This window comes from Schistocerca piceifrons, unplaced genomic scaffold (genome assembly GCF_021461385.2).
Source record: "Schistocerca piceifrons isolate TAMUIC-IGC-003096 unplaced genomic scaffold, iqSchPice1.1 HiC_scaffold_883, whole genome shotgun sequence".
Classification (NCBI taxonomy): domain Eukaryota; kingdom Metazoa; phylum Arthropoda; class Insecta; order Orthoptera; family Acrididae; genus Schistocerca; species Schistocerca piceifrons.
Window position 1 is genome coordinate 653,141 of NW_025729150.1, and position 24,762 is coordinate 677,902.

The 24,762-nt window shown below is 38.0% G+C and overlaps 4 protein-coding genes across 4 annotated transcripts; all 4 read right to left on the bottom strand.

The window, feature by feature from the left end:
- Positions 1-2,515: 2,515 nt before the first annotated feature.
- On the bottom strand, positions 2,516-3,910 carry LOC124771053 (piggyBac transposable element-derived protein 2-like). Its single transcript, XM_047249277.1, has 4 exons — positions 3,777-3,910; positions 3,526-3,644; positions 2,792-3,435; positions 2,516-2,545 (listed from the first exon to the last, which is right to left on the bottom strand). The coding sequence occupies exons 1-4, from the start codon at positions 3,908-3,910 to the stop codon at positions 2,516-2,518; spliced, it is 927 nt and encodes a 308-aa protein (XP_047105233.1).
- Positions 3,911-8,456: 4,546 nt separating this feature from the next.
- LOC124771054 (piggyBac transposable element-derived protein 4-like) lies at positions 8,457-9,173 on the bottom strand. Its single transcript, XM_047249278.1, has 2 exons — positions 8,789-9,173; positions 8,457-8,698 (listed from the first exon to the last, which is right to left on the bottom strand). The coding sequence occupies exons 1-2, from the start codon at positions 9,171-9,173 to the stop codon at positions 8,457-8,459; spliced, it is 627 nt and encodes a 208-aa protein (XP_047105234.1).
- A 2,322-nt stretch (positions 9,174-11,495) lies between these two features.
- On the bottom strand, positions 11,496-12,890 carry LOC124771055 (piggyBac transposable element-derived protein 2-like). The gene is made up of 3 exons (XM_047249279.1): positions 12,506-12,890; positions 11,772-12,415; positions 11,496-11,525 (listed from the first exon to the last, which is right to left on the bottom strand). Exons 1-3 carry the CDS (start codon positions 12,888-12,890, stop codon positions 11,496-11,498), a joined length of 1,059 nt encoding a protein of 352 aa, XP_047105235.1.
- A 7,712-nt stretch (positions 12,891-20,602) lies between these two features.
- Positions 20,603-23,693, bottom strand: LOC124771056 (piggyBac transposable element-derived protein 2-like). The gene is made up of 4 exons (XM_047249280.1): positions 23,309-23,693; positions 22,575-23,218; positions 20,792-20,923; positions 20,603-20,614 (listed from the first exon to the last, which is right to left on the bottom strand). Exons 1-4 carry the CDS (start codon positions 23,691-23,693, stop codon positions 20,603-20,605), a joined length of 1,173 nt encoding a protein of 390 aa, XP_047105236.1.
- Positions 23,694-24,762: the final 1,069 nt, after the last annotated feature.

Consider the following 24,762-nt stretch of genomic DNA (forward strand, 5'->3'; position numbering starts at 1 on the left):
AACACAGATATTGCATCGGAATTAAATACAAATATCACAATGCCGACTTAATTACAAGAAGACTGCCACTTCTTACTGTCTATATTTTGAACCTTTCCTGTGTGACCAGTTTTGGATTCCAATGCTTCACTTCAGGTTGTCTGTATTTCTTGGACTTTCTTATTGACGATGAATCTCAGAAATTGCATCGCAATTAAATACAAAGCGCACAATGGCGACTTAAGTACAGGATGACTGACTCTTCTTACCGCCCATGTTCTGAACCTTTCCTGTGAGACCAGTTTTAGTTTACGATGCTTCACTTCAGGGTTACTGTATTTCTTTCACCTTTGTATTGACGATGAAACACAGAAGTTGCATCGGAATTAAATACAAAAGGCACTTGCCGACTTAAGTACAACAGGACTGACTCTTTTCACTGTCCATAATTTGAACCTTTCCTGTGAGACCAGTTTCAGATTACGATGCTCCACTTCAGGTTTACTGTATCCCCTGGACCTTCTTGTTGACGATGAAACACAGAAATTGCATCGGATTTAAATGCAAAACGCACAATGCCGACTTAAGTACAAGAAGACTGATTCTTCTTACTGTCTATGCTTTGAGCCTTTCCTGTGAGACCAGTTTTAGATTCCGATGCTTCACTTCAGGTTAACCGTATTCCTTGGACCATCTCATTGACGATGAAACACAGATTTTTCATCGGAATTAAATACAAAAGGCCCAGTGCCGACTTAAGTACAAGAAGACTGACTCATCTTACTGTCTAAGTTTTGAACCTTTCCTGTGAGACCAGTTTTAGTTTCCGATGCTTCAGTACAGGTTTACTGTATCCGTTGTACCTTCTTATTGACGATGAAATTGCATCGGAATTGAATACAAAAGACACAATGCCGACTAAGTACAAGAGGACTGACTCTTCTTCCATTATATAATTTGAGCCTGTCCTGTGGCACCAGTTTTAGATTCCGATGCTTGACTTCAGGTTTACTCTATTCTTGGACTTTCTAATTGACGATGAAAAACAGAAATTTCATCGGAATTAAATACAAATGGCACAATGGCGACTTAAGTACAAGAGCACTGACGCTTCTCACATACTATGATTTGAACTTTTAATGTGAGACCAGTTTTAGATTCCGATGTTTCACTTCAGGATTACAGTATCCCTTGTTCCTTCTTATTGACGATGAAACACAGAAATTTCACCGGAATTAAATACAAAAGGCACAATGTTGACTTTAGTACAAGAAGACTGTCTCTGCTTACGGTCTTATTTTGAACCTTTGCTGTGAGACCAGTTTTAGATTTCGATGCTTCACTTCAGGTTTACTGTATCCCTCGGACCTTCTTATTGACGATGAAACACAGAAATTGCATCGGAATGAAATAGAAAACGCACAATGCCGACTTAAGTACAAGAGGACTTACTCTTCTTACTGTCTATGTTTTTAACCTTTCCTGTGAGACCAGTTTTAGATTCCGATGCTTCACTTCAGGCTTACAGGATCCCTTGGAACTTCTTATTGACGATCAAACACAGAAATTTGATCGGAATTAAATACAACGGGCACAATGCCGACATAAGTACAAGAGGACTGACTCTTCTTACATTCTATCATTTGAACCTGTCTTGTGACACCAGTTTTAGATTCCGATGCTTGACTTCAGGTTTACTCTATTCTTGGACTTTCTAATTGACGATGAAAACAGAAATTTCATCGGAATTTAATAGAAATGCACAATGCCGACTTAAGTACAAGAGGACTGACTCTTTTCACATACTATGATTTGAACTTTTAGTGTGAGACCAGTTTTAGATTCCGATGCTTCACTTCAGGTTTACTGTTTCCCTTAGACCTTCTTATTGACGATGAAACACAGAAATTTCATCGGAATTAAACACAAAAGGCACAATGTAGACTTTAGTACATGAAGACTTTATCTGCTTACGGTCTATGTTTTGAACCTTTGGTGTGATACCAGTTTTAGATTCCAATGTTTCACTTCAGGTTTACTGTATCCCTTGGACCTTCTTAATGCCGATGAAACACAGAAACTGCTTCGAAATTAAATACAAAACGCACAATGCTGACTTAAGTACAAGAAGACTGACTCTTCTTACTGCCTATGTTTTGAGCCGTTCCTGTGGGACCAGATTTAGATTCCGATGCTTCACTTTAGGTTTACTGTAAGCCTTGGACTTTCTTATTTACGATGAAACACAGTAATTTGATCGGAATTAAATACAAAAGGCACAATGCCGACTTAACCCTTAAATGCATGATTTTTTTTTTCAAGCTGTAAAAATTACCGTATTTAGTTTATAGTGCCTGCATTTCGAAAAAAATATTGTAAATTTTTTTAAATTAAATTAACATAGCACTATTGTTGGAAATCGCTTTGTAGCTGAGCAGCTACATTTTGAGTTAACACCTTACAAGCCACAATAAATGTGCTTATTTTGCTCCCTCAATTTTGACCAATTCTCTCGTAATTTAATTGTTGATTATGATTAAATACTCTGTATAGGAAGGGAAAAATCCTAAAATAATAAATAGGTCATTAATGTTGTAAATATTGAGCATTTATTGTATATTTTATACACTTTTATATATGAACAATAAGGTATCTAATTCCAACAGGTTTGTACCCAGGCATGTGATAATCACTTTACATGAAAAGTTTGAAAACAGTTCTTTTGTTTGTGCAAACACAATGCAACTGCACATTTATTACACTGAACCCAGGAAAATCCCTTGCATCCTGGCATTTTGCACCTCCGTCTCACTTGCAAGTACGAAGGCAGGTGACCTACTTGATCCAGCCTTACATCTTGTGGAGGTACATATGCTGTGGGCCCCTTTGTCTTCTTAGCTTGTATTTGGTTTTCGAGTTCATTACTTGGCCTTCCACGTTTTGCTGAAGTTTGACCTGAGCGACACAAACAGTGAGCAATTTCCATTCGAAATTCGGAGAGTTTCATAGTTCTCCTAATCCCTTTGGTTTCTGCTACTCTCCTATACAACAGCCAGGAATTGACTACTCCCATGTCCAGGAGATGGTAAAGCAATCTTATATACCATTTTCGACTTTTCACAAGAATTTTATGTCGACCCATTATGCTGTCAAGAAGGTCAACACCTCCCATATGTTTATTGTAGAGCTTAATTATTTGTGGACAAGGTATTGTTATTCTTGACTTTGTTTCTTTGTCATACCTCCCTGCTTCATGAATAGGCTGCTGTCCAGCAAGTGTAGAAAGCAACATCACACTCTTGTTATCTTTCCACACTACATTTGATATGTCGACACCATACACTGTTGCGACGTCCTCTACTGATGCACCTCGTGCCATTTTCTTCAGCTCAGCTTCTGAAGGGAGCTTGCAGTCTGGCACTCTGTTTCTTCTGACTGTCCCAAGTGAGTAAATTCCTTGTTTATGTAACCATACAAGCAGTGGCAGACTTGTCTAATAATTGTCACAGTACAGTTTGTGGTTCATATTTCTTGGTAGTATCCTACTGAGTCGAACTACAACATTTGCACTTGCTCCCAAGTCTTCCTCCCGAGTCACTCTTTTTTCTGGTTCATTTTCATCTCCAGTAAAAATCTCAAAATCGTAGGCATAACCAGATATGCCACTAATAACAAATAATTTGTATCCATATTTATGAGGTTTGTTTGGCATGTATTGTTTCAAATAACTTCCAGCCTTTGTTGAACATATCTGTTCATCAACAGAAACACACTCCTCAACAGGTATTGTTTAAAACCGAGATCTCATCAATTCTATTATGGGTCTTATCTTGAAGAGTCTATCATGACCTTCTTCACCCCTGGGTATCATTGCACTGTTGTCATTGAAGTGAAGAAACTTACGTATTTGCTCATACTGATTCACTGTCATTGTTATCTAGATCAGATAAGTACCAGTAACTTCTCGCCAGTAATCCCTCGTATTAGGTACATGAACTATTGACATTACGAGACAGATGCCTATAAATTTTTTTATGTCATCACAGGATAAATCCATTGGTCTATCAGGATTACACTGCACACTGTATCTATGAGACGCTTCGACAATTAGATCAAACAATTAAGATGGAAATATATGTTTGAAGAATTGGTATGGAGTATTTAAGTTTATTACTTCTTCTGGTAACGAAGTACTGCCATGAAATGTTGACTGCAGTTCGAGAATAATCAACTGTTTATCTTTCCAAACCACACTCCTGCTGTTTTTGGTAACACTTTTGCTGCTGCATGGCAGTTTCAGAGCATTATCAAACAACTGTGACGTCGATTCCTTCATTATAACATCAGATTGTATTGTTCCAGAAACATCTTCAGTCCTAATTACTGGTACTTGACTTTCTTCGTCACTACTGTCACTATCACAATCAACAGATTCTGGAGCAACATATGTCTCATCCTGAATGGATTGCCGACTTAAGTACAAGAAGACTAACTCTTCTTACTGTCTACGTTTCGAGCCTATCCTGTGAGACCAGTTTTATATTCCGATGCTTCACTTTAAGTCTACTGTATCTATTGGACCTTCTTATTGACGAAGAAACACAGAAATAGCATCGGAATTAAATACAAAAACGCCCAATGCCGACTTAAGTACAAGAAGACTGACTCTTCTTACTGTCTATGACTTGAGCCTTTCCTGTGAGACCAGATTTAGATTCTGATGCTTCACTTTAGGTTTACTGTAAAGCTTGGACCTTCTTATTTACGATGAAACACAGAAATTTGATCGGAATTAAATACAAAAGGCACAATGCAGACTTAAGTACAAGAAGACAGACTCTTCTTACTGTCGATGTTTTGAACCATTCCTGTGAGACGAGTTTTAGAGTCCGATGCTTCACTTCATGCTTACTGTATTCCTTGGACCTTCTTATTGACGATGAAACAGAGAAATTGCATCGGAATTAAATACCAAGGGGACAATGCCGACTTAAGTACGAGAGGACTGACTCTTCTTACATTCTATAATTTGATCCTGTCCTGTGAGACCAATTTCAGATTCCGATGCTTGACTTCAGGTTTGCTGTATTCTTGGCCCTTCTTATTGACGATGAAACACAGAAATAACAACGGAATTAAAAACAAATGGCACAATGCCGACTTAAGTACAAGAGGACTGACTCTTCTTTCATATTATGATTTGAACCTTACCTGTGAGACCAGTTTTAGATTCCGTTGCTTCACTTTATTTTTACTGTATCCCTTGGTCCTTCTTATGGAGGATGAAACACAGAAATTGCATCGCAATTAAATACAAAAGCACGATGCCTACTTAAGTACAAGAGGAATGTCTCTTCTAACTGTCTATGTTTTGAACCTTTTCTGTGTGACCAGTTTTAGATTCCGATGCTTCACTTCAGGTTTACTGTATCCCTTGGACCTTCTAATTGACGATAAAACACAGAAATTTCACGGGAATTAAATACAACAGGCAGATTACCGACTTAAGTACAAGAAGACTAACTCTTCTTACTGTCTACGTTTTGAGCCTATCCTGTGAGACCAGTTTTAGATTCCGATGCTTCACTTCAAGTTAACTCTATCCCTTGGAATTTCTTATTGACGATGGAACACAGAAATTGCATCGGAATAAAATATAAATGCACATTGTTGACTTCAGTGCAAGAAGACTGACTCATCTTACTCTCTATGGTTTGAACCTTCCTGTGAGGGCAGCTTCAGATTCCGATGCTTCACTTCAGGTTTGCTGTTTCTTTCGGAAATTCTTATTGACGATGAAACACAGAAATTGCATCGGAATTAAATACAAAAGTCACGTTGCCGACTTAACTACAAGAAGACTGACTCCTCTTACTGTCCATAATTTGAACCTTACCTGTGAGAACAGTTTTAGATTCCGATGCTTGACTTCAGGTTTACTGTATCCCGTGGATCTTCTAATTGACGATGTAACATAAAAATTGCACCGGAATTAAATACAAAATGCACAATGCCGACTTACGTACAAGAGGACTGACTCTTCTTAGCTTCTAAAATTTGGACCTTTCCTGTGAGACCAGTTTTAGATTCCATTGCTTCACTTCCAGTTTACTGTATCCCTTACACCTTCGTATTGGCGATGAAACACAGAAACTGCATCGGAATTAAATACAAAAGGCACAGTGCCGACTTAAGTACTAAAAGACTGACTCTTCTTACTGTCTAAGTTTTGAACCTTTCCTGTGAGACCAGTTTTAGTTTCCGATGCTTCAGTTCAGGTTTACTGTATCCCTTGTACCTTCTTATTGACGATGAAATTGCATCGGAATTGAATACAAAAGACACAATGCCGACTAAGTACAAGAGGACTTACTCTTCTTCCATTATATAATTTAAGCCTGTCCTGTGGCACCAGTTTTAGATTCCGATGCTTGACTTCAGGTTTACTCTATTCTTGGACCTTCTAATTGACGATGAAAAACAGAAATTTCATCGGAATTAAATACAAATGGCACAATGTTGACTTTAGTATAAGAAGACTGTCTCTGTTTACGGTCTTATTTTGAACCTTTGCTGTGAGACCAGTTTTAGATTTCGATGCTTCACTTCAGGTTTACTGTATCCCTCGGACCTTCTTATTGACGATGAAACACAGAAATTGCATCGGAATGAAATAGAAAACGCACAATGCCGACTTAAGTACAAGAGGACTTACTCTTCTTACTGTCTATGTTTTTAACCTTTCCTGTGAGACCAGTTTTAGATTCCAATGCTTCACTTCAGGCTTACAGGATCCCTTGGACCTTCTTATTGACGATCAAACACAGAAATTTGATCGGAATTAAATACAACGGGCACAATGCCGACATAAGTACAAGAGGACTGACTCTTCTTACATTCTATCATTTGAACCTGTCCTGTGACACCAGTTTTCGATTCCGATGCTTGACTTCAGGTTTACTCTAATCTTGGACCTTCTAATTGACGATGAAAAACAGAAATTTCATCGGAATTTAATAGAAATGCACAATGCCTACTTAAGTACAAGAGGACTGACTCTTTTCACATACTATGATTTGAACTTTTAGTGTGAGACCAGTTTTAGATTCCGATGCTTCACTTCAGGTTTACTGTTTCCCTTAGACCTTCTTATTGACGATGGAACACAGAAATTTCATCGGAATTAAACACAAAAGGCACAATGTAGACTTTAGTACATGAAGACTTTATCTGCTTACGGTCTATGTTTTGAACCTTTGCTGTGATACCAGTTTTAGATTCCAATGTTTCACTTCAGGTTTACTGTATCCCTTGGACCTTCTTAATGGCGATGAAACACAGAAACTGCATCGAAATTAAATACAAAACGCACAATGCCGACTTAAGTACAAGAAGACTGACTCTTCTTACTGCATATGTTTTGAGCCGTTCCTGTGGGACCAGATTTAGATTCCGATGCTTCACTTTAGATTTACTGTAACCCTTGGACTTTCTTATTTACGATGAAACACAGAAATTTGATCGGAATTAAATACAAAAGGCACAATGCCGACTTAACCCTTAAATGCATGATTTTTTATTTCAAGCTGTAAAAATTACCGTATTTAGGTTATAGTGCCTACATTTCGAAAAAAATATTGAAAATTTTTTTAAATTAAATTAACATAGCACTATTGTTGGAAATCGCTTTGTAGCTGAGCAGCTACATTTTGAGTTAACACCTTACGAGCCACAATAAATGTGCTTATTTTGCTCCCCCAATTTTGACCAATTCTCTCGCAATTTAATTGTTGATTATGATTAAATACTCTGTATAGGAAGGGAAAAATCCTATAACAATAAATAGGACATTAATGTTGTAAATATTGATCATTTATTGTATATTTTATACACTTTTATATATGAACAATAAGGTATCTAGTTCCAACAGGTTTGTACCCAGGCATGTGATAATCACTTTACATGAAAAGTTTGAAAACAGATCTTTTGTTTGTGCAAACACAATGCAACTGCACATTTATTACACTGAACCCAGGAAAATCCCTTGCATCCTGGCATTTTGCACCTCCGTCTCACTTGCAAGTACGAAGGCAGGTGACCTACTTGATCCAGCCTTACATCTTGTGGAGGCACATGTGCTGTGGGCCCCTTTGTCTTCTTAGCTTGTATTTGGTTTTCGAGTTCATTACTTGGCCTTCCACGTTTTGCTGAAGTTTGACCTGAGCGACACAAACAGTGAGCAATTTCCATTCGAAATTCGGAGAGTTTCATAGTTCTCCTAATCCCTTTGGTTTCTGCTACTCTCCTATACAACAGCCAGGAATTGACTAATCCCATGCCCAGGAGATGGTAAAGCAATCTTATATACCATTTTCGACTTTTCACAAGAATTTTATGTCGACCCATTATGCTGTCAAGAAGGTCAACACCTCCCATATGTTTATTGTAGAGCTTAATTATTTGTGGACAAGGTATTGTTATTCTTGACTTTGTTTTTTGTCATACCTCCCTGCTTCATGAATAGGCTGCTGTCCAGCAAGTGTAGAAAGCAACATCACACTCTTGTTATCTTTCCACACTACATTTGATATGTCGACACCATCCACTGTTGCGACGCGCTCTACTGATGCACCTCGTGCCATTTTCTTCAGCTCAGCTTCTGAAGGGAGCTTGCAGTCTGGCACTCTGTTTCTTCTGACTGTCCCAAGTGAGTAAATTCCTTGTTTATGTAACCATACAAGCAGTGGCAGACTTGTCTAATAATTGTCACAGTACAGTTTGTGGTTCATATTTCTTGGTAGTATCCTACTGAGTCGAACTACAACATTTGCACTTGCTCCCAAGTCTTCCTCCCGAGTCACTCTTTTTTCTGGTTCATTTTCATCTCCAGTGAAAATCTCAAAATCGTAGGCATAACCAGATATGCCACTAATAACAAATAATTTGTATCCATATTTATGAGGCTTGTTTGGCATGTATTGTTTCAAATAACTTCTAGCCTTTGTTGAACATATCTGTTCATCAACAGAAACACACTCCTCAACAGGTATTGTTTGAAACCGAGATCTCATCAATTCTATTATGGGTCTTATCTTGAAGAGTCTATCATGACCTTTTTCACCCCTGGGTATCATTGCACTGTTGTCATTGAAGTGAAGAAACTTACGTATTTGCTCATACTGATTCACTGTCATTGTTGTCTAGATCAGATAAGTACCAGTAATTTCTCGCCAGTAATCCCTCGTATTAGGTACATGAACTATTGACATTACGAGACAGATGCCTATAAATTTTTTTATGTCATCACAGGATAAATCTATTGGTCTATCAGGATTACACTGCACACTGTATCTATGAGACTCTTCGACAATTAGATCAAACAATTAAGATGGAAATATATGTTTGAAGAATTGGTATGGAGTATTTAAGTTTATTACTTCTTCTGGTAACGAAGTACTGCCATGAAATGTTGACTGCAGTTCGGGAATAATCAACTGTTTATCTTTCCAAACCACACTCCTGCTGTTTTTGGTAACATTTTTGCTGCTGCATGGCAGTTTCAGAGCATTATCAAACAACTGTGACGTCGATTCCTTCTTTATAACATCAGATTGTATTGTTCCAGAAACATCTTCAGTCCTAATTACTGGTACTTGACTTTCTTCATCACTACTGTCACTATCACAATCAACAGATTCTGGAGCAACATATGTCTCATCCTGAATGGAATCGTCAGAGAAACACTCAAGATCGTCATCACTGCTTAGTGGAATCTCTAACCATTCCATAAGCATTTCTTCTTGACCCTTTCGAGACATTTTTACGTCAGCGCCTGAAATGCAGTAAATGAAAAATGTAGCTGATAAGCTACATACACAAAACAAGGTCTCATTTCAAATCTATTGCAAAGACACTCGAATTAACTGTTTACACCATATCTACTTACGTTTTCAAAATGAAAAAGTAATTTTTAAACCCAGAAATCAGTGCACAAACACCAAAAACACACCTCAACATTCCGCCAAAACACACACTTGGCAGTATGTCCACACAGCTCACTGTCGAACTGCTTCAGCTCGTCCTGCCATCTATGATCGCAATGGAGAACTGCTACAAACTGCAGCGGAGTGTATACGCTTAGCTACATAACGAATTTGATCGAAAATGTTTCTCCATATGGAATAAATCGAAGGAATGAGGTCTGTAGCTTATCAGCTACAGTATGCATTAAAGGGTTAAGTACAGGAAGACAGACTCTTCTTACTGTCGATGTTTTGAACCTTTCCTGTGAGACGAGTTTTAGAGTCCGATGCTTCACTTCAGGCTTACTGTATCCCTTGGACCTTCTTATTGACGATGAAACAGAGAAATTGCATCGGAATTAAATACCAAGGGGACAATGCCGACTTAAGTACGAGAGGACTGACTCTTCTTAGATTCTATATTTTGAACCTGTCCTGTGAGACCAATTTCAGATTCCGATGCTTGACTTCAGGTTTACTGTATTCTTGGACCTTCTTATTGACGACGAAACACAGAAATGAGGTCTGTAGCTTATCAGCTACAGTATGCATTAAAGGGTTAAGTGTAAGAAGACAGACTCTTCTTACTGTCGATGTTTTGAATCTTTCCTGTGGGACAAGTTTTAGAGTCCGATGCTTCACTTCAGGCTTACTGTATCCCTTGGACCTTCTTATTGACGATAAAACAGAGAAATTGCATCGGAATTAAATACCAAGGGGACACTGCCGACTTAAGTACGAGAGGACTGACTCTTCTTACATTCTATAATCTGAACCTGTCCTGTGAAACCAATTTCAGATTCCGATGCTTGATTTCAGGTTTACTGTATTCTTGGACCTTCTTATTGACGATGAAACACAGAAATTTCAACGGAATTAAAAACAAATGGCACAATGACGACTTAAGTACAAGAGGACTGACCCTTCTTTCATTCTATGATTTGAACCTTTGCTGTGATACCAGTTTTAGATTCCAATGTTTCACTTCAGGTATACTGTATCCCTTGGACCTTCTTAATGCCGATGAAACACAGAAACTGCATCGAAATTAAATACAAAACGCACAATGCCGACTTAAGTACAAGAAGACTGACTCTTCTTACTGCCTATGTTTTGAGCCGTTCCTGTGGGACCAGATTTAGATTCCGATGCTTCACTTTAGATTTACTGTAACCCTTGGACTTTCTTATTTACGATGAAACACAGAAATTTGATCGGAATTAAATACAAAAGGCACAATGCCGACTTAACCCTTAAATGAATGATTTTTTATTTCAAGCTGTAAAAATTACCGTATTTAGTTTATAGTGCCTACATTTCGAAAAAAAGTATTGTAAATTTTTTTAAATTAAATTAACATAGCACTATTGTTGGAAATCGCTTTGTAGCTGAGCAGCTACATTTTGAGTTAACACCTTACAAGCCACAATAAATGTGCTTATTTTGCTCCCTCAATTTTGACCAATTCTCTCGTAATTTAATTGTTGATTATGATTAAATACTCTGTATAGGAAGGGAAAAATCCTAAAATAATAAATAGTACATTAATGTTGTAAATATTGATCATTTATTGTATATTTTATACACTTTTATATATGAACAATAAGGTATCTAGTTCCAACAGGTTTGTACCCAGGCATGTGATAATCACTTTACATGAAAAGTTTGAAAACAGTTCTTTTGTTTGTGCAAACACAATGCAACTGCACATTTATTACACTGAACCCAGGAAAATCCCTTGCATCCTGGCATTTTGCACCTCCGTCTCACTTGCAAGTACGAAGGCAGGTGACCTACTTGATCCAGCCTTACATCTTGTGGAGGTACATGTGCTGTGGGCCCCTTTGTCTTCTTAGCTTGTATTTGGTTTTCGAGTTCATTACTTGGCCTTCCACGTTTTGCTGAAGTTTGACCTGAGCGACACAAACAGTGAGCAATTTCCATTCGAAATTCGGAGAGTTTCATAGTTCTCCTAATCCCTTTGGTTTCTGCTACTCTCCTATACAACGGCCAGGAATTGACTACTCCCATGTCCAGGAGATGGTAAAGCAATCTTATATACCATTTTCGACTTTTCACAAGAATTTTATGTCGACCCATTATGCTGTCAAGAAGGTCAACACCTCCCATATGTTTAATGTAGAGCTTAATTATTTGTGGACAAGGTATTGTTATTCTTGACTTTGTTTTTTTGTCATACCTCCCTGCTTCATGAATAGGCTGCTGTCCAGCAAGTGTAGAAAGCAACATCACACTCTTGTTATCTTTCCACACTACATTTGATATGTCGACACCATCCACTGTTGCGACGCGCTCTACTGATGCACCTCGTGCCATTTTCTTCAGCTCAGCTTCTGAAGGGAGCTTGCAGTCTGGCACTCTGTTTCTTCTGACTGTCCCAAGTGAGTAAATTCCTTGTATATGTAACCATACAAGCAGTGGCAGACTTGTCTAATAATTGTCACAGTACAGTTTGTGGTTCATATTTCTTGGTAGTATCCTACTGAGTCGAACTACAACATTTGCACTTGCTCCCAAGTCTTCCTCCCGAGTCACTCTTTTTTCTGGTTCATTTTCATCTCCAGTGAAAATCTCAAAATCGTAGGCATAACCAGATATGCCACTAATAACAAATAATTTGTATCCATATTTATGAGGCTTGTTTGGCATGTATTGTTTCAAATAACTTCTAGCCTTTGTTGAACATATCTGTTCATCAACAGAAACACACTCCTCAACAGGTATTGTTTGAAACCGAGATCTCATCAATTCTATTATGGGTCTTATCTTGAAGAGTCTATCATGACCTTTTTCACCCCTGGGTATCATTGCACTGTTGTCATTGAAGTGAAGAAACTTACGTATTTGCTCATACTGATTCACTGTCATTGTTGTCTAGATCAGATAAGTACCAGTAATTTCTCGCCAGTAATCCCTCGTATTAGGTACATGAACTATTGACATTACGAGACAGATGCCTATAAATTTTTTTATGTCATCACAGGATAAATCTATTGGTCTATCAGGATTACACTGCACACTGTATCTATGAGACTCTTCGACAATTAGATCAAACAATTAAGATGGAAATATATGTTTGAAGAATTGGTATGGAGTATTTAAGTTTTTTACTTCTTCTGGTAACGAAGTACTGCCATGAAATGTTGACTGCAGTTCGGGAATAATCAACTGTTTATCTTTCCAAACCACACTCCTGCTGTTTTTGGTAACATTTTTGCTGCTGCATGGCAGTTTCAGAGCATTATCAAACAACTGTGACGTCGATTCCTTCTTTATAACATCAGATTGTATTGTTCCAGAAACATCTTCAGTCCTAATTACTGGTACTTGACTTTCTTCATCACTACTGTCACTATCACAATCAACAGATTCTGGAGCAACATATGTCTCATCCTGAATGGAATCGTCAGAGAAACACTCAAGATCGTCATCACTGCTTAGTGGAATCTCTAACCATTCCATAAGCATTTCTTCTTGACCCTTTCGAGACATTTTTACGTCAGCGCCTGAAATGCAGTAAATGAAAAATGTAGCTGATAAGCTACATACACAAAACAAGGTCTCATTTCAAATCTATTGCAAAGACACTCGAATTAACTGTTTACACCATATCTACTTACGTTTTCAAAATGAAAAAGTAATTTTTAAACCCAGAAATCAGTGCACAAACACCAAAAACACACCTCAACATTCCGCCAAAACACACACTTGGCAGTATGTCCACACAGCTCACTGTCGAACTGCTTCAGCTCGTCCTGCCATCTATGATCGCAATGGAGAACTGCTACAAACTGCAGCGGAGTGTATACGCTTAGCTACATAACGAATTTGATCGAAAATGTTTCTCCATATGGAATGAATCGAAGGAATGAGGTCTGTAGCTTATCAGCTACAGTATGCATTAAAGGGTTAAGTACAGGAAGACAGACTCTTCTTACTGTCGATGTTTTGAACCTTTCCTGTGAGACGAGTTTTAGAGTCCGATGCTTCACTTCAGGCTTACTGTATCCCTTGGACCTTCTTATTGACGATAAAACAGAGAAATTGCATCGGAATTAAATACCAAGGGGACACTGCCGACTTAAGTACGAGAGGACTGACTCTTCTTACATTCTATAATCTGAACCTGTCCTGTGAAACCAATTTCAGATTCCGATGCTTGATTTCAGGTTTACTGTATTCTTGGACCTTCTTATTGACGATGAAACACAGAAATTTCAACGGAATTAAAAACAAATGGCACAATGACGACTTAAGTACAAGAGGACTGACCCTTCTTTCATTCTATGATTTGAACCTTTGCTGTGATACCAGTTTTAGATTCCAATGTTTCACTTCAGGTATACTGTATCCCTTGGACCTTCTTAATGCCGATGAAACACAGAAACTGCATCGAAATTAAATACAAAACGCACAATGCCGACTTAAGTACAAGAAGACTGACTCTTCTTACTGCCTATGTTTTGAGCCGTTCCTGTGGGACCAGATTTAGATTCCGATGCTTCACTTTAGATTTACTGTAACCCTTGGACTTTCTTATTTACGATGAAACACAGAAATTTGATCGGAATTAAATACAAAAGGCACAATGCCGACTTAACCCTTAAATGAATGATTTTTTATTTCAAGCTGTAAAAATTACCGTATTTAGTTTATAGTGCCTACATTTCGAAAAAAAGTATTGTAAATTTTTTTAAATTAAATTAACATAGCACTATTGTTGGAAATCGCTTTGTAGCTGAGCAGCTACATTTTGAGTTAACACCTTACAAGCCACAATAAATGTGCTTATTTTGCTCCCTCAATTTTGACCAATTCTCTCGTAATTTAATTGTTGATTATGATTAAATACTCTGTATAGGAAGGGAAAAATCCTAAAATAATAAATAGTACATTAATGTTGTAAATATTGATCATTTATTGTATATTTTATACACTTTTATATATGAACAATAAGGTATCTAGTTCCAACAGGTTTGTACCCAGGCATGTGATAATCACTTTACATGAAAAGTTTGAAAACAGTTCTTTTGTTTGTGCAAACACAATGCAACTGCACATTTATTACACTGAACCCAGGAAAATCCCTTGCATCCTGGCATTTTGCACCTCCGTCTCACTTGCAAGTACGAAGGCAGGTGACCTACTTGATCCAGCCTTACATCTTGTGGAGGTACATGTGCTGTGGGCCCCTTTGTCTTCTTAGCTTGTATTTGGTTTTCGAGTTCATTACTTGGCCTTCCACGTTTTGCTGAAGTTTGACCTGAGCGACACAAACAGTGAGCAATTTCCATTCGAAATTCGGAGAGTTTCATAGTTCTCCTAATCCCTTTGGTTTCTGCTACTCTCCTATACAACGGCCAGGAATTGACTACTCCCATGTCCAGGAGATGGTAAAGCAATCTTATATACCATTTTCGACTTTTCACAAGAATTTTATGTCGACCCATTATGCTGTCAAGAAGGTCAACACCTCCCATATGTTTATTGTAGAGCTTAATTATTTGTGGACAAGGTATTGTTATTCTTGACTTTGTTTTTTTGTCATACCTCCCTGCTTCATGAATAGGCTGCTGTCCAGCAAGTGTAGAAAGCAACATCACACTCTTGTTATCTTTCCACACTACATTTGATATGTCGACACCATCCACTGTTGCGACGCGCTCTACTGATGCACCTCGTGCCATTTTCTTCAGCTCAGCTTCTGAAGGGAGCTTGCAGTCTGGCACTCTGTTTCTTCTGACTGTCCCAAGTGAGTAAATTCCTTGTATATGTAACCATACAAGCAGTGGCAGACTTGTCTAATAATTGTCACAGTACAGTTTGTGGTTCATATTTCTTGGTAGTATCCTACTGAGTCGAACTACAACATTTGCACTTGCTCCCAAGTCTTCCTCCCGAGTCACTCTTTTTCTGGTTCATTTTCATCTCCAGTGAAAATCTCAAAATCGTAGGCATAACCAGATATGCCACTAATAACAAATAATTTGTATCCATATTTATGAGGCTTGTTTGGCATGTATTGTTTCGAATAACTTCTAGCCTTTGTTGAACATATCTGTTCATCAACAGAAACACACTCCTCAACAGGTATTGTTTGAAACCGAGATCTCATCAATTCTATTATGGGTCTTATCTTGAAGAGTCTATCATGACCTTTTTCACCCCTGGGTATCATTGCACTGTTGTCATTGAAGTGAAGAAACTTACGTATTTGCTCATACTGATTCACTGTCATTGTTGTCTAGATCAGATAAGTACCAGTAATTTCTCGCCAGTAATCCCTCGTATTAGGTACATGAACTATTGACATTACGAGACAGATGCCTATAAATTTTTTTATGTCATCACAGGATAAATCTATTGGTCTATCAGGATTACACTGCACACTGTATCTATGAGACTCTTCGACAATTAGATCAAACAATTAAGATGGAAATATATGTTTGAAGAATTGGTATGGAGTATTTAAGTTTATTACTTCTTCTGGTAACGAAGTACTGCCATGAAATGTTGACTGCAGTTCGGGAATAATCAACTGTTTATCTTTCCAAACCACACTCCTGCTGTTTTTGGTAACATTTTTGCTGCTGCATGGCAGTTTCAGAGCATTATCAAACAACTGTGACGTCGATTCCTTCTTTATAACATCAGATTGTATTGTTCCAGAAACATCTTCAGTCCTAATTACTGGTACTTGACTTTCTTCATCACTACTGTCACTATCACAATCAACAGATTCTGGAGCAACATATGTCTCATCCTGAATGGAATCGTCAGAGAAACACTCAAGATCGTCATCACTGCTTAGTGGAATCTCTAACCATTCCATAAGCATTTCTTCTTGACCCTTTCGAGACATTTTTACGTCAGCGCCTGAAATGCAGTAAATGAAAAATGTAGCTGATAAGCTACATACACAAAACAAGGTCTCATTTCAAATCTATTGCAAAGACACTCGAATTAACTGTTTACACCATATCTACTTACGTTTTCAAAATGAAAAAGTAATTTTTAAACCCAGAAATCAGTGCACAAACACCAAAAACACACCTCAACATTCCGCCAAAACACACACTTGGCAGTATGTCCACACAGCTCACTGTCGAACTGCTTCAGCTCGTCCTGCCATCTATGATCGCAATGGAGAACTGCTACAAACTGCAGCGGAGTGTATACACTTAGCTACATAACGAATTTGATCGAAAATGTTTCTCCATATGGAATAAATCGAAGGAATGAGGTCTGTAGCTTATCAGCTACAGTATGCATTAAAGGGTTAAGTACAGGAAGACAGACTCTTCTTACTGTCGAAGTTTTGAACCTTTCCTGTGAGACGAGTTTTAGAGTCCGATGCTTCACTTCAGGCTTACTGCATCCCTTGGACCTTCTTATTGACGATGAAACAGAGAAATTGCATCGGAATTAAATACCAAGGGGACAATGCCGACTTAAGTACGAGAGGACTGACTCTTCTTAGATTCTATATTTTGAACCTGTCCTGTGAGACCAATTTCAGATTCCGATGCTTGACTTCAGGTTTACTGTATTCTTGGACCTTCTTATTGACGACGAAACACAGAAATGAGGTCTGTAGCTTATCAGCTACAGTATGCATTAAAGGGTTAAGTGCAAGAAGACAGACTCTTCTTACTGTCGATGTTTTGAATCTTTCCTGTGGGACAAGTTTTAGAGTCCGATGCTTCACTTCAGGCTTACTGTATCCCTTGGACCTTCTTATTGACGATAAAACAGAGAAATTGCATCGGAATTAAATACCAAGGGGACACTGCCGACTTAAGTACGAGAGGACTGACTCTTCTTACATTCTATAATCTGAACCTGTCCTGTGAAACCAATTTCAGATTCCGATGCTTGATTTCAGGTTTACTGTATTCTTGGACCTTCTTATTGACGATGAAACACAGAAATTTCAACGGAATTAAAAACAAATGGCACAATGACGACTTAAGTACAAGAGGACTGACCCTTCTTTCATTCTATGATTTGAACCTTTGCTGTGATACCAGTTTTAGATTCCAATGTTTCACTTCAGGTATACTGTATCCCTTGGACCTTCTTAATGCCGATGAAACACAGAAACTGCATCGAAATTAAATACAAAACGCACAATGCCGACTTAAGTACAAGAAGACTGACTCTTCTTACTGCCTATGTTTTGAGCCGTTCCTGTGGGACCAGATTTAGATTCCGATGCTTCACTTTAGATTTACTGTAACCCTTGGACTTTCTTATTTACGATGAAACACAGAAATTTGATCGGAATTAAATACAAAAGGCACAATGCCGACTTAACCCTTAAATGAATGATTTTTTATTTCAAGCTGTAAAAATTACCGTATTTAGTTTATAGTGCCTACATTTCGAAAAAAAGTATTGTAAATTTTTTTAAATTAAATTAACATAGCACTATTGTTGGAAATCGCTTTGTAGCTGAGCAGCTACATTTTGAGTTAACACCTTACAAGCCACAATAAATGTGCTTATTTTGCTCCCTCAATTTTGACCAATTCTCTCGTAATTTAATTGTTGATTATGATTAAATACTCTGTATAGGAAGGGAAAAATCCTAAAATAATAAATAGTACATTAATGTTGTAAATATTGATCATTTATTGTATATTTTATACACTTTTATATATGAACAATAAGGTATCTAGTTCCAACAGGTTTGTACCCAGGCATGTGATAATCACTTTACATGAAAAGTTTGAAAACAGTTCTTTTGTTTGTGCAAACACAATGCAACTGCACATTTATTACACTGAACCCAGGAAAATCCCTTGCATCCTGGCATTTTGCACCTCCGTCTCACTTGCAAGTACGAAGGCAGGTGACCTACTTGATCCAGCCTTACATCTTGTGGAGGTACATGTGCTGTGGGCCCCTTTGTCTTCTTAGCTTGTATTTGGTTTTCGAGTTCATTACTTGGCCTTCCACGTTTTGCTGAAGTTTGACCTGAGCGACACAAACAGTGAGCAATTTCCATTCGAAATTCGGAGAGTTTCATAGTTCTCCTAATCCCTTTGGTTTCTGCTACTCTCCTATACAACGGCCAGGAATTGACTACTCCCATGTCCAGGAGATGGTAAAGCAATCTTATATACCATTTTCGACTTTTCACAAGAATTTTATGTCGACCCATTATGCTGTCAAGAAGGTCAACACCTCCCATATGTTTATTGTAGAGCTTAATTATTTGTGGACAAGGTATTGTTATTCTTGACTTTGTTTTTTTGTCATACCTCCCTGCTTCATGAATAGGCTGCTGTCCAGCAAGTGTAGAAAGCAACATCACACTCTTGTTATCTTTCCACACTACATTTGATATGTCGACACCATCCACTGTTGCGACGCGCTCTACTGATGCACCTCGTGCCATTTTCTTCAGCTCAGCTTCTGAAGGGAGCTTGCAGTCTGGCACTCTGTTTCTTCTGACTGTCCCAAGTGAGTAAATTCCTTGTATATGTAACCATACAAGCAGTGGCAGACTTGTCTAATAATTGTCACAGTACAGTTTGTGGTTCATATTTCTTGGTAGTATCCTACTGAGTCGAACTACAACATTTGCACTTGCTCCCAAGTCTTCCTCCCGAGTCACTCTTTTTCTGGTTCATTTTCATCTCCAGTGAAAATCTCAAAATCGTAGGCATAACCAGATATGCCACTAATAACAAATAATTTGTATCCATATTTATGAGGCTTGTTTGGCATGTATTGTTTCGAATAACTTCTAGCCTTTGTTGAACATATCTGTTCATCAACAGAAACACACTCCTCAACAGGTATTGTTTGAAACCGAGATCTCATCAATTCTATTATGGGTCTTATCTTGAAGAGTCTATCATGACCTTTTTCACCCCTGGGTATCATTGCACTGTTGTCATTGAAGTGAAGAAACTTACGTATTTGCTCATACTGATTCACTGTCATTGTTGTCTAGATCAGATAAGTACCAGTAATTTCTCGCCAGTAATCCCTCGTATTAGGTACATGAACTATTGACATTACGAGACAGATGCCTATAAATTTTTTTATGTCATCACAGGATAAATCTATTGGTCTATCAGGATTACACTGCACACTGTATCTATGAGACTCTTCGACAATTAGATCAAACAATTAAGATGGAAATATATGTTTGAAGAATTGGTATGGAGTATTTAAGTTTATTACTTCTTCTGGTAACGAAGTACTGCCATGAAATGTTGACTGCAGTTCGGGAATAATCAACTGTTTATCTTTCCAAACCACACTCCTGCTGTTTTTGGTAACATTTTTGCTGCTGCATGGCAGTTTCAGAGCATTATCAAACAACTGTGACGTCGATTCCTTCTTTATAACATCAGATTGTATTGTTCCAGAAACATCTTCAGTCCTAATTACTGGTACTTGACTTTCTTCATCACTACTGTCACTATCACAATCAACAGATTCTGGAGCAACATATGTCTCATCCTGAATGGAATCGTCAGAGAAACACTCAAGATCGTCATCACTGCTTAGTGGAATCTCTAACCATTCCATAAGCATTTCTTCTTGACCCTTTCGAGACATTTTTACGTCAGCGCCTGAAATGCAGTAAATGAAAAATGTAGCTGATAAGCTACATACACAAAACAAGGTCTCATTTCAAATCTATTGCAAAGACACTCGAATTAACTGTTTACACCATATCTACTTACGTTTTCAAAATGAAAAAGTAATTTTTAAACCCAGAAATCAGTGCACAAACACCAAAAACACACCTCAACATTCCGCCAAAACACACACTTGGCAGTATGTCCACACAGCTCACTGTCGAACTGCTTCAGCTCGTCCTGCCATCTATGATCGCAATGGAGAACTGCTACAAACTGCAGCGGAGTGTATACACTTAGCTACATAACGAATTTGATCGAAAATGTTTCTCCATATGGAATAAATCGAAGGAATGAGGTCTGTAGCTTATCAGCTACAGTATGCATTAAAGGGTTAAGTACAGGAAGACAGACTCTTCTTACTGTCGAAGTTTTGAACCTTTCCTGTGAGACGAGTTTTAGAGTCCGATGCTTCACTTCAGGCTTACTGCATCCCTTGGACCTTCTTATTGACGATGAAACAGAGAAATTGCATCGGAATTAAATACCAAGGGGACAATGCCGACTTAAGTACGAGAGGACTGACTCTTCTTAGATTCTATATTTTGAACCTGTCCTGTGAGACCAATTTCAGATTCCGATGCTTGACTTCAGGTTTACTGTATTCTTGGACCTTCTTATTGACGATGAAACACAGAAATGAGGTCTGTAGCTTATCAGCTACAGTATGCATTAAAGGGTTAAGTGCAAGAAGACAGACTCTTCTTACTGTCGATGTTTTGAATCTTTCCTGTGGGACAAGTTTTAGAGTCCGATGCTTCACTTCAGGCTTACTGTATCCCTTGGACCTTCTTATTGACGATAAAACAGAGAAATTGCATCAGAATTAAATACCAAGGGGACACTGCCGACTTAAGTACGAGAGGACTGACTCTTCTTACATTCTATAATCTGAACCTGTCCTGTGAAACCAATTTCAGATTCCGATGCTTGACTTCAGGTTTACTGTATTCTTGGACCTTCTTATTGACGATGAAACACAGAAATTTCAACGGAATTAAAAACAAATGGCACAATGACGACTTAAGTACAAGAGGACTGACCCTTCTTTCATTCTATAATTTGAACCTTTGCTGTGATACCAGTTTTAGATTCCAATGTTTCACTTCAGGTATACTGTATCCCTTGGACCTTCTTAATGCCGATGAAACACAGAAACTGCATCGAAATTAAATACAAAACGCACAATGCCGACTTAAGTACAAGAAGACTGACTCTTCTTACTGCCTATGTTTTGAGCCGTTCCTGTGGGACCAGATTTAGATTCCGATGCTTCACTTTAGATTTACTGTAACCCTTGGACTTTCTTATTTACGATGAAACACAGAAATTTGATCGGAATTAAATACAAAAGGCACAATGCCGACTTAACCCTTAAATGAATGATTTTTTATTTCAAGCTGTAAAAATTACCGTATTTAGTTTATAGTGCCTACATTTCGAAAAAAAGTATTGTAAATTTTTTTAAATTAAATTAACATAGCACTATTGTTGGAAATCGCTTTGTAGCTGAGCAGCTACATTTTGAGTTAACACCTTACAAGCCACAATAAATGTGCTTATATTGCTCCCTCAATTTTGACCAATTCTCTCGTAATTTAATTGTTGATTATGATTAAATACTCTGTATAGGAAGGGAAAAATCCTAAAATAATAAATAGTACATTAATGTTGTAAATATTGATCATTTATTGTATATTTTATACACTTTTATATATGAACAATAAGGTATCTAGTTCCAACAGGTTTGTACCCAGGCATGTGATAATCACTTTACATGAAAAGTTTGAAAACAGTTCTTTTGTTTGTGCAAACACAATGCAACTGCACATTTATTACACTGAACCCAGGAAAATCCCTTGCATCCTGGCATTTTGCACCTCCGTCTCACTTGCAAGTACGAAGGCAGGTGACCTACTTGATCCAGCCTTACATCTTGTGGAGGTACATGTGCTGTGGGCCCCTTTGTCTTCTTAGCTTGTATTTGGTTTTCGAGTTCATTACTTGGCCTTCCACGTTTTGCTGAAGTTTGACCTGAGCGACACAAACAGTGAGCAATTTCCATTCGAAATTCGGAGAGTTTCATAGTTCTCCTAATCCCTTTGGTTTCTGCTACTCTCCTATACAACGGCCAGGAATTGACTACTCCCATGTCCAGGAGATGGTAAAGCAATCTTATATACCATTTTCGACTTTTCACAAGAATTTTATGTCGACCCATTATGCTGTCAAGAAGGTCAACACCTCCCATATGTTTATTGTAGAGCTTAATTATTTGTGGACAAGGTATTGTTATTCTTGACTTTGTTTTTTTGTCATACCTCCCTGCTTCATGAATAGGCTGCTGTCCAGCAAGTGTGGAAAGCAACATCACACTCTTGTTATCTTTCCACACTACATTTGATATGTCGACACCATCCACTGTAGCGACGCGCTCTACTGATGCACCTCGTGCCATTTTCTTCAGCTCAGCTTCTGAAGGGAGCTTGCAGTCTGGCACTCTGTTTCTTCTGACTGTCCCAAGTGAGTAAATTCCTTGTTTATGTAACCATACAAGCAGTGGCAGACTTGTCTAATAATTGTCACAGTACAGTTTGTGGTTCATATTTCTTGGTAGTATCCTACTGAGTCGAACTACAACATTTGCACTTGCTCCCAAGTCCTCCTCCCGAGTCACTCTTTTTTCTGGTTCATTTTCATCTCCAGTGAAAATCTCAAAATCGTAGGCATAACCAGATATGCCACTAATAACAAATAATTTGTATCCATATTTATGAGGCTTGTTTGGCATGTATTGTTTCAAATAACTTCTAGCCTTTGTTGAAAATATCTGTTCATCAACAGAAACACACTCCTCAACAGGTATTGTTTGAAACCGAGATCTCATCAATTCTATTATGGGTCTTATCTTGAAGAGTCTATCATGACCTTTTTCACCCCTGGGTATCATTGCACTGTTGTCATTGAAGTGAAGAAACTTACGTATTTGCTCATACTGATTCACTGTCATTGTTATCTAGATCAGATAAGTACCAGTAAGTTCTCGCAAGTAATCCCTCGTATTAGGTACATGAACTATTGACATTACGAGACAGATGCCTATAAATTTTTTTATGTCATCACAGGATAAATCTATTGGTCTATCAGGATTACACTGCACACTGTATCTATGAGACTCTTCGACAATTAGATCAAACAATTAAGATGGAAATATATGTTTGAAGAATTGGTATGGAGTATTTAAGTTTATTACTTCTTCTGGTAACGAAGTACTGCCACGAAATGTTGACTGCAGTTCGGGAATAATCAACTGTTTATCTTTCCAAACCACACTCCTGCTGTTTTTGGTAACATTTTTGCTGCTGCATGGCAGTTTCAGAGCATTATCAAACAACTGTGACGTCGATTCCTTCATTATAACATCAGACTGTATTGTTCCAGAAACATCTTCAGTCCTAATTACTGGTACTTGACTTTCTTCGTCACTACTGTCACTATCACAATCAACAGATTCTGGAGCAACATATGTCTCATCCTGAATGGAATCGTCAGAGAAACACTCAAGATCGTCATCACTGCTTAGTGGAATCTCTAACCATTCCATAAGCATTTCTTCTTGACCCTTTCGAGACATTTTTACGTCAGCGCCTGAAATGCAGTAAATGAAAAATGTAGCTGATAAGCTACATACACAAAACAAGGCCTCATTTCAAATCTATTGCAAAGACACTCGAATTAACTGTTTACACCATATCTACTTACGTTTTCAAAATGAAAAAGTAATTTTTAAACCCAGAAATCAGTGCACAAACACCAAAAACACACCTCAACTTTCCGCCAAAACACACACTTGGCAGTACGTCCACACAGCTCACTGTCGAACTGCTTCAGCTCGTCCTGCCATCTATGATCGCTATGGAGAACTGCTACAAACTGCAGCGGAGTGTATACACTTAGCTACATAACGAATTTGATCGAAAATGTTTCTCCATATGGAATAAATCGAAGGAATGAGGTCTGTAGCTTATCAGCTACAGTATGCATTAAAGGGTTAAGTACAGGAAGACAGACTCTTCTTA

Bases quoted from the DNA above. Each gene is read 5' to 3' on its own strand.
- LOC124771053 (XM_047249277.1), bottom strand. From the start codon at position 3,910: ATGACAGTGAATCAGTATGAGCAAATACGTAAGTTTCTTCACTTCAAT. The intron at 3,436-3,525 runs GTAGGATACTAC...TACATAAACAAG, and splicing joins AAATGTTGTAGTTCGACTCA to GAATTTACTCACTTGGGACA. The intron at 2,546-2,791 runs GTGAGACGGAGG...TTATTATTTTAG, and splicing joins ACCTGCCTTCGTACTTGCAA to GATTTTTCCCTTCCTATACA.
- LOC124771054 (XM_047249278.1), bottom strand. From the start codon at position 9,173: ATGACAGTGAATCAGTATGAGCAAATACGTAAGTTTCTTCACTTCAAT. The intron at 8,699-8,788 runs GTAGGATACTAC...TACATAAACAAG, and splicing joins AAATGTTGTAGTTCGACTCA to GAATTTACTCACTTGGGACA.
- LOC124771055 (XM_047249279.1), bottom strand. From the start codon at position 12,890: ATGACAGTGAATCAGTATGAGCAAATACGTAAGTTTCTTCACTTCAAT. The intron at 12,416-12,505 runs GTAGGATACTAC...TACATATACAAG, and splicing joins AAATGTTGTAGTTCGACTCA to GAATTTACTCACTTGGGACA. The intron at 11,526-11,771 runs GTGAGACGGAGG...TTATTATTTTAG, and splicing joins ACCTGCCTTCGTACTTGCAA to GATTTTTCCCTTCCTATACA.
- LOC124771056 (XM_047249280.1), bottom strand. From the start codon at position 23,693: ATGACAGTGAATCAGTATGAGCAAATACGTAAGTTTCTTCACTTCAAT. The intron at 23,219-23,308 runs GTAGGATACTAC...TACATAAACAAG, and splicing joins AAATGTTGTAGTTCGACTCA to GAATTTACTCACTTGGGACA. The intron at 20,924-22,574 runs GTGAGACGGAGG...TTCGTTATGTAG, and splicing joins ACCTGCCTTCGTACTTGCAA to CTAAGTGTATACACTCCGCT.